Genomic DNA, 12,222 nt, shown 5'->3' with positions numbered 1-12,222 from the left:
GCTTGTACAAATTGATAACAAAAAGAAAATCTTTTTTTTTTTTTTAATGAGCAGGGAGTTAACCCCCGCCCCCCCCAAAAAAAGAAGGAATTAATGCAAATAGCCCAAAACAAGAAAAAAATGCTCAACTAACTCAAAATTGAAGCTATAACTAAAAGTAACAGGATACAATTTTTTACCTCTCAGGCTGGCACACATTTACAAATTTAACAATCCTCAATTCAGCTGAGAGTATGGAGAAACAGACACTCTCCAAGCCTATGCATGCAGGTACAAACTGGGGGAAATTTAACGGCTATCAAATTTTTAAATGCATGTACCCCTCTAACCCAGCCATCCTAAAATTAGAAATTTACCCTATGGATATTCTTGTGAAGGTTACAAGAAATATGTATCAAAGACACTCTCTGAAGCATGATTCCTAAAAAGGGGGTCGGGGTGTCTAAAAACAACTTAACTGTCCATTGACAGGAGAATGGCGAAATAAACTATGGTAAAGTCACACATCAGAATATTAGGGAGTCATTTAAAGGAATGAGTTAAAACTATGGGAACAGATATGAAATAATCTCCAAGATAACTAAGTATTTTAATAAATTAAAAGCCTAAGTAGAAAACAATGTATATATAATATTTCCTTTAATGTAACTTTTTAAAAAGCTCAACATAGATATTTGTATACATTACATAGAAAAATTTTTTTCCTGGGAGGAAACCAAGGTTACCCACGGGTTATCTCTTTGAAGAGGACTGATACTTTTCTAAATGTTACAGTTTTAGCTTGGAGGGTTTTTAACCTGGGCTTCATGGTCTATTTTAAGGAGTCTGTGAAACCCCTGAAATTGGATACCAAATTGTAAATGTGTGCATTTCTTTTAGGGAAAGGATTCTTTGCTTTTGCATACCCTGTAAGGGTCTTAAACCTCTCCCTCCCCTGAAAGATTAAGAACCACTGTGTTGGACCCGTATTGGTGCTGAGTTTTAATACTCACTCAGTTCTTTGCTCAGAAGCCATGAAATAGCACTGGACTGTGACCAGCACAGGCACTCAGAAAAACACCACCCCATCCCTGCCCTGGAGAAGGAGATAGTTTGTGGCATAATAATGACATTGTCTGCTCAAGCCTCAGAAATGCCAACAGGGGACAGCTTCCCTCTAACAGGAAGAAGGAAAAGTGGAACTGAAAATTATTTGCATGTTTAAAATTAGACCTTCTGTGGGAACTGACACTACTTCGCTTTCAAAGCGCCTCCCATCTCTGCTGTCTCATTGCCACCACCCGTCACCCAGGCATTTACATGCCGTGGAAATTCTGAGACAATAGGATGACTATTAAGGAATCCTATCACTGATAAGGAAGTAATAACAAATTTCCTACAGCTCCCATCTTCCAAAGGGTCACCAGAAAAGCCACTGGAAAGCCATACGAGGAGGTGACAAAATTGCTGTGGACTTCTCTGGTCTGAGAGACCTGCAGCTTCCAGGGATCTCCACTTAGAGACTCTCTGCCCCTCTCATGACCACTCCTTCTCTGGCAAATCCGGTGCCAGCCCTTTCTCTGGAGGGGCAGCAAAGACATCACATACACAGCCTGTATCACACCTGTGACTGGTTAGCTGGGGGTGATCAGAATGATGTCAGCCCCACAGCCTGTAAGAGTCACGAAGCCAGCTGCTTCTCTTGCTCATCACCAGGGCCTCCATTCAGTGCCTGTCCCACATCCAGCACGTCCCCAATTTAAGCAATTTATCACATTTACAAGTGTGCCGTAACCACACCATCTTTACATAATTCTGTACTCAATATTTTTCTTTAGCTTAACTTTTTATTAAGTTTAAACAAATTTATTTACCATGACCCTCATGGGTTTGACATCTCACTTATAATTTTTTTTACTAACGCTCCCCTAAAATAAATAATAATTAACATTTTTCTAAAATGTTTTGTGAGCCAAGTTCATTTTGCACACCACGAGGGTTATTCCGCACCACTGTGTGGGAGACAATAAATATTTGTTACATGAATTAATGATTTGAAGCCCCACCTCCTCTCCGCAGATAACAGCAGCAGCCACAACTAGCAACTGAGACTCGGAATTTACAGAGCAGTTCCTCTTCTATCTGACTTGATCCTCTCAGCCACCCAGTGAAGCAGGAAGTATTAGTCCCATTTTCCAGATAAGGAAATGAGGAGTCACAGAGGTTAAGTGGCTTGCCCAAGTCTAGGCAGCTACTAACTGGCTGAGCAAGGACCTAAACCCAGGTCTTTCCATCCCAGATCCCATTCTGTCTCCACTAAAGCAGGCCTGCCTCACATACTCAGGCTCCCAAAGAAACATGAGCAGGAAAGGGGGTTCCTGGGCCGTCTGTGTTACAAATGGGGTAGATTCTACAGGGTTTAGAATGCAGAAAACCCAAAATGACTCCCTGCCCCATAAGGGTTCAGGCCCCACAAGCCTGTCCTTCACCACAAGTCAGGCACCTCCTCTCTCCCCCCCCTTTTTTTTATTGAAGCATAGTTGATTTACAATGTTGGGTTAATTTCTGCTGTACAGCAAAATTATTCATTTATACCTATATATACATTCTTTTTTAAATTCTTTTCCATGATGTTTTATCACAGGATATTGAATATAGTTCTCTGTGCTATACAGTAGGACCTTGCTGTTTATCCATTCTGTATATAATAGTTTGCATCTGCTCACCCCAAACTCCCACTCCATCCCTCCCCTACCACCCACCCCTTGGCAACCACAAGTCTGCTCTCTATGTCTGTGAGTCTTTCTGTTTCATAGATAGGCTCATCTGTGTCACCTCCTCTCTTAGTTGCACACTGAAAACACATGAACAGGACAGTAAACTGGAGCGGCAGAGATGGCAAACCCACCTCTGCCATGTACTAGTTATGAATCTTTGGTAAGTTCTGAACCTCAGTTTTCTCCCGGATAAAACGGGATCAGGGAATTCCCTGGAGGTCCAGTGGTTAGGACTCAGTGCTTTCACTGCCGGGGCCCAGGTTCAATCCCTGGTCAGGGAAGTAAGATCCTACAAACCACGCGGTGTGGCCAAAATTAAAAAAGAAAAAAAATTAAAATAAAATAAAATGGGACCATGAACAGCACCTACCTCTCAGTTATTTCTGCAATGGTCAAATGAGATAATGCATTAAAACCCTTAGTGCCTGCCACATGTAAAATTACCTATTAATTAATGTTATCAGCAGCATTCTATTAGAAGGGAAAATTGCCTCTTACCCTACACTCAAAATAATTCCCTTGGCCAAGCAGTGAATGAACTAAGTAAGTAATTGCTGATGATGTGCTGGCTAAACCCAGGCCTACAGTCATTCAGCAACTCTACCTGGGCCTCAACCCCAAGCAAAAATTACTTTTAGGAGCTAAATAACCTCTTTGCTGACCGAAATTGCTCGCTCAGGAGCCAGGATTCTCTCTGCTTAGGAAACCTTGGGTGTTCTGTGGTTATCTTTATCGTGAGGCTAAACTTGAAGTCGGCTCAAAGTCACAGTCTAACCATAAACCAATTTGCTCTGTTTTCTTAAATTGTCTGCAAACAAAACATAATCGTTTGGCTTTTCCGTTGTTGTTCTGAAGCAAAACAAAAATATTTAAAGTCACCCCTATGAGAATTTAACAAGCAATTTCAAGGGGAGTCTAAATATTTTTTTGTACCCTGGATGAAACAGGTAGGTAAGAGGGCTTAAGGATTAGCTACAGTAGACAATAAACACAAACAGCTATTATTCACCAGGAAACAAGAAAACAAAGGAAAAGCAAATCCAAAACACTATAAGACCAACAAAACAGCTATCACTCACCAGTTTTTTGTTTTTTTTTTTCATTTTAAAGCAGCCCACTATCAAGCTGATTTTATAAAGAATCTGTCAGGACTGCTTTTCTCCAAAGAAGGAGGCAAGGGGGAAAAACTGCTTTGTCACATTGCCTAAAACATACACACAAACCAAAATTAGTGGGCAAAAATGCTACAAGAATGGGTGAAGTCACTGCACCCAGCAAAGTCCTCATATTGGAATCATCTCTGGCCATCCTTCCTGTCTTGGAGAAGGGGAATGAGAAGCCAGGTTAAAAAACTGCTTTTCCAGCCCTACTAAGCATTAAGTCTTCCAGCATCTCAGCTTCCTTGCTTCCGTACCCATTATCATTAATGCCCAAACAGAGCTTCATCTTCTCTACAACTTGGCCATTTTTTAAGCTGCTACAGTTGATTCCATTTAAAAACACACACCACCCAAGCCTTACAAAACCAACCAAGTGTTAGGGAGGCAGTCAGATAACCTCACCCACATTTCCTAAATGTATTGTACAAGCTTCAGAAATCTCAAATATGACTTTCAATCTCAAATATGATTCGATTTTGAAAAACTCAATTTACACCCACAGTTTAAGGAGTACGCAGTGAGGCAGGGCTGCGCCTATAGTAAAATTAAGAACAAAGAGAAAACATGGCCAAAAAAACAGCATCATGAAAATCTGAGGCACAGGCAAGTGACAGGTTCCAGTCCCAGCTCCTCTACTGTCTTGCCAGGTGACCTCAGCCCAATCACTGTCTTCCCTGGGTCCCAATAGCCTTATCTAAAATAAAAAAAAAAAGAAGAAAAGAAAAAGAAAAGAAACAAACAAAGAAAAACCACTGTGAGTTATCTTGAAGTCTGGTCCAGCTCAAAAACGCACTGATTCCCTGAAACACCCAATATCAAAATAAACCGTCAAATGTGGATTTTGAAGATGCTTTTTCAGAGAGCCTTTTAGACTTCCTATTTTATAATGTATCCAAAAATGAGAAATAAAGAGCCATCTTGAGTTTCTACAGGACAAATTAGAGAGGAAGGAAATATCTGAATAGGGGACAAGTATAGCATAGCAAGATGCTTTTGAAACACAAGGAAGGATTGGGCAAGAAATAAATTTACCCAAGAAACTTTTCGCTGATTCAAAGCACAGCTAGCAACCATCAGGACCCAAGCAAAACCATAAATAATATAATAAAATATATATGTACCAAAGTAAACTAAAAATAAATGAAGTATTTCTTTAGTATTAACTTTGGTACAAGAGATCTTCAATATGAGGCAATATTTTTTTAATCTCATACACTATTCTCCATGAATTTCCTTACAGGGTCAGGGAGAAGACAGTCCATGCACACTGTACCTTAATGTTAACCCCATCTGGACACACTTTTTTTTTTTTTTTTTTTTTGCGGTATGGGGGCCTCTTACTGTTGTGGCCTCTCCCGTTGGGGAGCACAGGCTCCGGACGTGCAGGCTCAGCAGCCATGGCTCACGGGCCCAGCCGCTCTGCGGCATGTGGGATCTTCCCGGACCGGGGCACGAACCTGTGTCCCCTGCATCGGCAGGCGGACTCTCAACCACTGCGCCACGAGGGAAGCCCTGGACACACTTTAATGTTTACAAAGCTCTTTCAGACACTGGCCAGTGAAAGTCCCTCAAGCAACGCTATGGGGCAGGTGGTCCCAGGCTACAAAAGCTATTAACTAAGGATGGAGGAGATGGAAGAGCAAGTCCAACCTGCACCCAGCCCTGGAGCTGGTCTTCTGACACCTAATCCAATATTCTCTGCAGGAGGTCACAGAGCCTTCCAGGCCTTCAGGACAGCCTGTTCAAAGCCTGCGGAGGAAAACTGTGAGGGGACATTAGCAACCAGAGTGTCCCTTGGGTGCTGAGAGTTATCGCAGCCCCCAGGCCCCAGCTGCCTTCTTGTCCTGCCTGCTGGGCTGCATTGCTGCCCCAAGGCTGATGTTTCTGCTCTCAGACAATCTTTTTATTTGTGCTTGAAAAGTTTTCCCTTGTAATAACCTACAATGGAAAAGAATCGAAAGTATATAGAGAGAGATAAATACATATATATGTATACCCGAATCACTTTGCTGTACACCTGAAACTAATACAATATTGTAAATGAACTACACTTCAGTTTAAAATAAAGAAAGAAAGAGAAAGGAAGGGACCTGGGGGGGAAAAAAAAAAAACAAAACAGTTTTCCCTGAAGCCAGGTTCCATCCCCAGCCAGTAACTCACTTCCCAGGTTTTCAAACATCATGTCCTCAGAGCCGCTGTCTGTATAAAAGAAGCAAGGTTTTTCCTTTACAAAATGCACAACAGGGGTATCATCAGGGCCCTTTCCACTGCGAGTTCAAGACCCTAGCAGTCTCCTAGAAAGCTGTGAGGACGAACCAGCTGGCTCAGCTCCCGCCGCAGGGCTGGGTGATTCTGCTTTTTCACTTCTCTCCTTCCAGTTCCCTATCTGTGAAATGGGGACACTCCCAGCTGCCCGGCCTCACCCCGTGGGAACACCGTGAAGGGGAAACGGCGCTTTCAGAAAGATCGTCACCAAAACGGCAGGCACAGCATTATCTGAAAAGCGAAGCTAGAAAACAGGGCGGGGAGGGGGGAGAGCCGGCGCCCACAAAGCACGAATTAAGCATCCAGGGAAGCAAGCAGCTTCTCCGGGAAGAGGACCGTCGCCCGGAGACACGCCTGCGAGTGGCCACCTTCTCCCGAGGCTGGGAACTTTCCCCAGAAGCAGCGCCCTCTGCCCGGAGGCCCCGCGCCTCTCCCACTGCCCGCCGCCCGGCGCCCGACCCTGCCCCGGCTACCCGCGGCCGCCGCCGCTGCCCTTCGGCCCGGCCCCTCGGGCCCCCGCAGGCCGGGTCGGAGGTCGGCGGCGGCTCGGTCAGGCCCGCCCGGCTCCGCGTCGGGAGCCTCCGCAAACACGCCCCCTCCGGCCGCCTCGGGCTGGCGAGCCGGGCCCGCGCCGGCCAGATGTGACCAGCTCGGGTCAGGTCCGGGCCAGAGACGGCCTGCAGCCCGCGCGGGGCCGGCCACGGGGAGGCTCCGGGCACACGGGACCCCGAAGCCCACCACCCTCCCTCGCGTACGCGGCAGCCGGGGAAAGGGCTCGGTCGCCGGCGCGCGAGGCCGGCCTCCAGCAGCGGGGGGCCCCGAGGACGCGGACCCCCCGCCACCTCCCCCGATCCCCGCAGGCAGGGCGCACCCGGGCAGGTGCAGGGGCTGCCAGACCCGCCCCCACCCTCCTCGCGCCCCCCCCCGGGCCCACCCAGCTCACCTGGCCCAGGCGCAACAGCAGCAGCAGCGGCGGCAGCGCCCAGCGGAGCCGGGGCGAGCGCGGAGGCGGCCGCGCCTCCCGCGCCGCCTGCTTCATGCCCCGCGCGCCCTGGAACGTGCCCGGGACGCGCGAGTCGGGCCCCGCCGTGCTTCCGAGCCCCGGCGCCCTAGTCGCCGCCTCCAGCCGCCGCCTCCGCCTCCTCCTCCTCCAGCCGGTCCGCCTCGTCCCCGCTCCGCCCGCCCCGGGCTTCCCCGGGGACATGGCAGCAGCGGCGGCGGCGGCGGCCACACGGCGGAGCCTGGCGGGGCTGCAGCGGGGTGGACGCGTCCCTGGGCGCGCAGGGGCTTCGCAGGGCGGAGCGAGCGGCGCCCACCCCCCGCGCGCGGCGCCCTGATCCCGGCTCCGGCAGCTCCGGCGGCTCCGGCTGCCTCCTCCGCGCGTCATGCGGATGGGGCTGCAGGCAGCCTCGGCGAGCGCTCAGCCCCTTCCCTCCCCCTCCCCCTCTGAATATTCATCGCTTCCTCCCACCCCAGCCGGCCGAGCGGCTGCCGAGAACCGCGGCCCATCGCCGCCCTCCCGCTGCAGCCCCCGCCCCCGCCGGGCCGGCCGGGCGGCTGGAAGGGGGCGGCGGCGCTCCCCGCGCGCGCGCCCGGGCGGCTCCCCTCCGGCGGGCAGAGGAAGCGCCCCCGCCTTGCCCGCCCTCGCCGCCCAGCCCTCCCACATTCCTGGGACTCGGCACCCGGGACGCGGCTCTGCGGCTCTCGAGCCACGAGCCCGTACCCCTCGGCCCGGCTCCATGGCCCCGAGTTTGGGTCACCAGATGTTGACCGAGACCCCTGCCGAGGGCACAGCCAGGCCTGCGTTAAGACGGCAACCCAGCGAAGGCCTGGTTGACCTTCGCTGGGTTGCCGGCGAAGGCTTGGAGTGGCAGTGGAGGTGAATGAACCCCTAAATTGTAGGGGACGTGCAGTGTGTTCTCCTCGCCCCCATCCCCGGACCAGGGAGGCAGAGAGCGGGCATTGGAGAGGGTCCAGTGATTAGGACCCCCGCTCTGCCATGTGGTCAACCTGGCTCTGCTAGTAGCACTAGCTGTGTGACCTCGGGAGAGGCATTTCACCTCTCTGGGCCTCCTTTCCTCATCTGTGAAGTGAGGGTCATACTAGTACCTGGCTGGAGAGACTTGACCATTACATGAGATAATGAACGGAAAAGTCCTAAACACCCGGCCTGACACCACACATAGTGGGCCTCAGTAAGCAGTAGCTCTTCCAGCAGCTTTCATTACATTTTCAAAGAAGTCCACAACCCGAAAGGGGTTAAAGATTACTGCAGATGTTACTGTTATGCCCATGCACACAGGAGGGAACTGAGAATCTGAGATGCTCAGCCTGTTGCCCAAGGAAAAGTAATGAGAGAAAGGGCTAAACCAAGGAGTGCTGGGGAGGGAGAGATGAATTCCAACCAGGGGAGGAGGTGACACCTGAGCTGGGCTTCGAAGGATGGGTTGAATTTCACCAGGAAGATAGAGGGGGGCAGGGGCTCAAGAAGTGGGAGCAACTTGGCAAAAAATGGGAGGCGGATGCTTCAGGCTTGGCCCTTCTGAGGAGCAGCGAATGGGAGGTTGAGGGGTTCATATATAGAGGAGACTTTGAAAGGCAGAATAATAAGTCTGGGCTGGATTCGACGTGCAGCAGATTGTAAACCAACAGGTGCCCAACACCACCCCCAGACACCTCTTGTACCTCAGGTTCCCCATCTACGAGACAGGAATGCATCTTCGCTTAAAGGGTCTAAGCAGCTCCTACCAGGACTGCACACACAGAGAACAGAAGGTGAAGGAACATCACCTGGTCACTCAAACACCCTGCCATCTTTTGTTTAAACACGGTGTAATTATCATAATTCACCAAGAATTCTGTTCCTTCCTGACTCCTCACCTTCTTGGGGCAGAGACAGGTGGTTTGAAAGGCATTCCTATCCGTGAGAACCAAAGAAGACGTGACTTACTGCCAGGGCTACCGGGTCTTCAGGTTGCCCCAGATACTCACAGACCCTACCGACCCTAAGGATCCATCCAGGCCTCCACTGCTTCATGACAGGTCTGCAAATAGCTCTGGGAACGCCAGCGTGCACTTGGGTTTTGCTCCTGGATGAAATATGTGCTCAAGGTTGTGTTAGTTGGAACCGGATTTCCCCACAACATGGTGATGAAAGAGAATAAACAGTATTTTCAGTAAAGGGATTTACAACCTGAATAATAAACTACCTGTTCAGTCATAAACAGATCACACTGGATTAATGACCTATATGAGACATAAATTAACCCTGAGTAGGTGTGGTATAAACTCCCTGAGGGCAGGGATCGGGCCTTTCTCCCCCTGGTTGCCCTGCAACACCTCACTCAGTGACTTACCCGTGGCAGGAACTCGGTATTTGTGCAGCTGCATGATTGTATAAATGAATCCAGGGCAGCATGGTGTGAAAGCTCATTTTTCCACAAGAATAAATTAGGGAAGGGTCATTCTCTTTGCAAAAGGACTTGAGGGCTTCCCTGGTGGCGCAGTGGTTGAGAGTCCACCTGCCGATGCAGGGGACACGGGTTCGTGCCCCGGTCCGGGAAGATCCCACATGCCGCGGAGCAGCTGGGCCCGTGAGCCATGGCCGCTGAGCCTGCGCGTCCGGAGCCTGTGCTCCGCAACGGGAGAGGCCACAACAGTGAGAGGCCCGTGTACTGCAAAAAAAAAAAAAAGGACTTGAGATTATGTTCCAGTGTACAGGAAGATCCTCAGATGCCACCTCCCCTAGAAATTCCCAGATGCCCCAACCCTGAGTTGGGTACCTTTCCACCTCTGTGCTCTTGTAGCTCCCAGTGCTAACCTAACCTAACCACAGTGGACTGTAAGTCAGGCCCTTGAAGACAAGGCCTGCATTTTACTTGTCACTGTATCCCCAGCACATAATAATCACTCATATAATATTTATTTAGCTGAATTGAATGCATTCCTTTGAATAGCAAACTAAGGTGTTAAATATGTCTGTTCACACACACACACAAACACACACACACACCAACTTCCATTTGCAAACAGCTTTTCAGGAATAAATCTGCTGTGCAAAGTTCAGAGCACATTCTCTCTGAGAATAAATAATGATATTTGACCTTTTAATCATGTCCACCCTCAAGCAAAAGCTAAAGCTTTACTGAATATGGGGCCAGGTGCACAGAGAATGAACGGGTCAAAGCAAGAGGTTGGAGGGGAGCGTACCTGAGTGTGTTCCAAAATTGCCAGATAAGGATCACCCAGTGGCTTGTTATAATATACATTCCCATGCCTTTCCATAGACTGCAGAGGACTGTATCTGTACTTTTCACCAGCTCCTTGGGTAATTCTTGCTGTGAAACAGGATTGGAAGGCACTATTTATCTTACGGCTGGCCTGCATTGCATCCCTAATAATAAAGACCATTCATCAGGTACTAACTAGGCGCCAGGCATTACTCTAGGTACTTTACATCCAGTATTTCTGCTCCTTACTACAACCCTATAGAATGGGTATCATTATCAATATTCTAGGAACAAAGAAACTACATCTCAGAGAGGCTTAGTTACTTACAGAAGATCACAGAGCTTCAGAGGGGCAAAACCAGAATCTGAAACCATACTTTTCTTGCCACTATGTCATGGTGCCCCTTCCCTTGACATTTGTAGATAATATAAAGTATTTTCTGTGTTGGCTGTTGTTATTACTTTTATCATGACTCTCTGGGGCCTCAGTTTCCCCAATTTTAAAATAGGCAGTGACAGAAGGTACAAGACTTTCCACTTCATCCCCCAAGAATGGGGAACAGGCAAGGCAACCATGTTTAATGAGAGGTCCACCATCCCAGCAGGAAGCAAGCCTGCTGGGCACCAGCCTGGAACCAGGTCACCGGCCCTGCAGGGAATCCATTTAGCCTGGCAACCCTCAGTTTATTTTAAAAGCCACCGTGAGCAAACCATTCTCCAAAGCCCTCCTAAGCGGAATGGAATGTTTCTTGGGAGTCTGATTAGCTAATGTTGCAGGCATGGCTGCCCTGAGACCTTCCTGCCTCAGACTTGAACTGAATCAGAATGGAAAGGAAGACTTTTCGAAAGTTCTTTAAAAAAAAAAAAAGTAGCACTTCATCTTTACAATAGTAACAGGCTGTTTCCTGTGGACTAATAAGTGGGCTGTGGTTAGAACTCCATGTTAGTCCACCAGACCTCAGTTCCTCCTGAAACACTGCCTTAATCACCTGCCCCTCTACCAAACCAGGGAGGGCCTTGGCAAGGCCTTTTTTTTTTTTTTTTTAACTTTTATTTATTTATTTATGGCTGTGTTGGGTCTTCGTTTCTGTGCGAGGGCCCTCTCTAGTTGCGGCAAGTGGGGTCCACTCCTCATCGCGGTGCGCAGGCCTCTCACTATCGCGGCCTCTCCTGTTGCAGAGCACAGGCTCCAGACGCGCAGGCTCAGTAATCGTGGCTCACAGGGCCAGCCGCGGCATGCGGGATCCTCCCAGACCAGGGCTCGAACCCGTGTCCCCTTCATTGGCAGGCAGACTCTCAACCACTGCACCACCAGGGAAGCCCCGGCAAGGCCTTTTTTGTTCCTGACTTCAAGCACTTGCAACATTAAGCATGTTCATACTTCTGTGTGTGTGTGTGTGTGTGTGTGTGTATTGTGTGTTGTGTGTTTTATGTTGAGATAGGAAACCAAGTTTACTTACAAAGAAACTAGCACATGACAGATTTTTCAGAGTGTATAGAGCAGAAAGAGAGCCATTGCTCTCAAGAGTTCCCACCCTTTCCCAAATTTAGGCACCCACAGGGAGGAGCCCACAGGCTTCTGCACTTCCAACTGTTAGGTCCTGAGTCAAGCTCCCAGGGAGCCCAGTACCTTCAAGCTCCCAGGGAGCCCAGTACCAATCACATTGGGCTGGCAGAACGAACACAAGACCCAGGGTTTTGGGGTACCTGGGAACACAGGGAGTGTGTGGTAAGGAGACTTGGAGCCTAGGGGACAAGAGGCTTTTGTCCAGGGCTTGAGAACGACTTCCACACAAAGACCACAAGTGCCAG

At 49.2% G+C, this 12,222-nt stretch overlaps 1 protein-coding gene across 2 annotated transcripts in view; it reads right to left on the bottom strand.

The window, feature by feature from the left end:
* Positions 1-7,724, bottom strand: part of PTPRJ (protein tyrosine phosphatase receptor type J) — a 175,381-nt gene extending 167,657 nt beyond the window's left edge. Inside the window, exon 1 of one of the 2 annotated variants that reach the window (XM_081238649.1) lies at positions 7,125-7,724. In XM_081238649.1, coding sequence (XP_081094775.1) covers positions 7,125-7,568 — 444 coding nt within the window. In that variant the 5' untranslated portion in view covers positions 7,569-7,724. The remainder of the gene's footprint in view (positions 1-7,124) is intronic. The other variant, XM_081238650.1, reaches the window with a different exon arrangement.
* Positions 7,725-12,222: the final 4,498 nt, after the last annotated feature.

The sequence above is a fragment of the Mesoplodon bidens genome (genome assembly GCF_964165515.1).
Source record: "Mesoplodon bidens genome assembly, chromosome: 7".
Lineage (NCBI taxonomy): Eukaryota > Metazoa > Chordata > Mammalia > Artiodactyla > Ziphiidae > Mesoplodon > Mesoplodon bidens.
The sequence above is the reverse complement of the archived record's forward strand: the minus strand, read 5'-3'. Positions and strand labels throughout refer to the sequence as shown.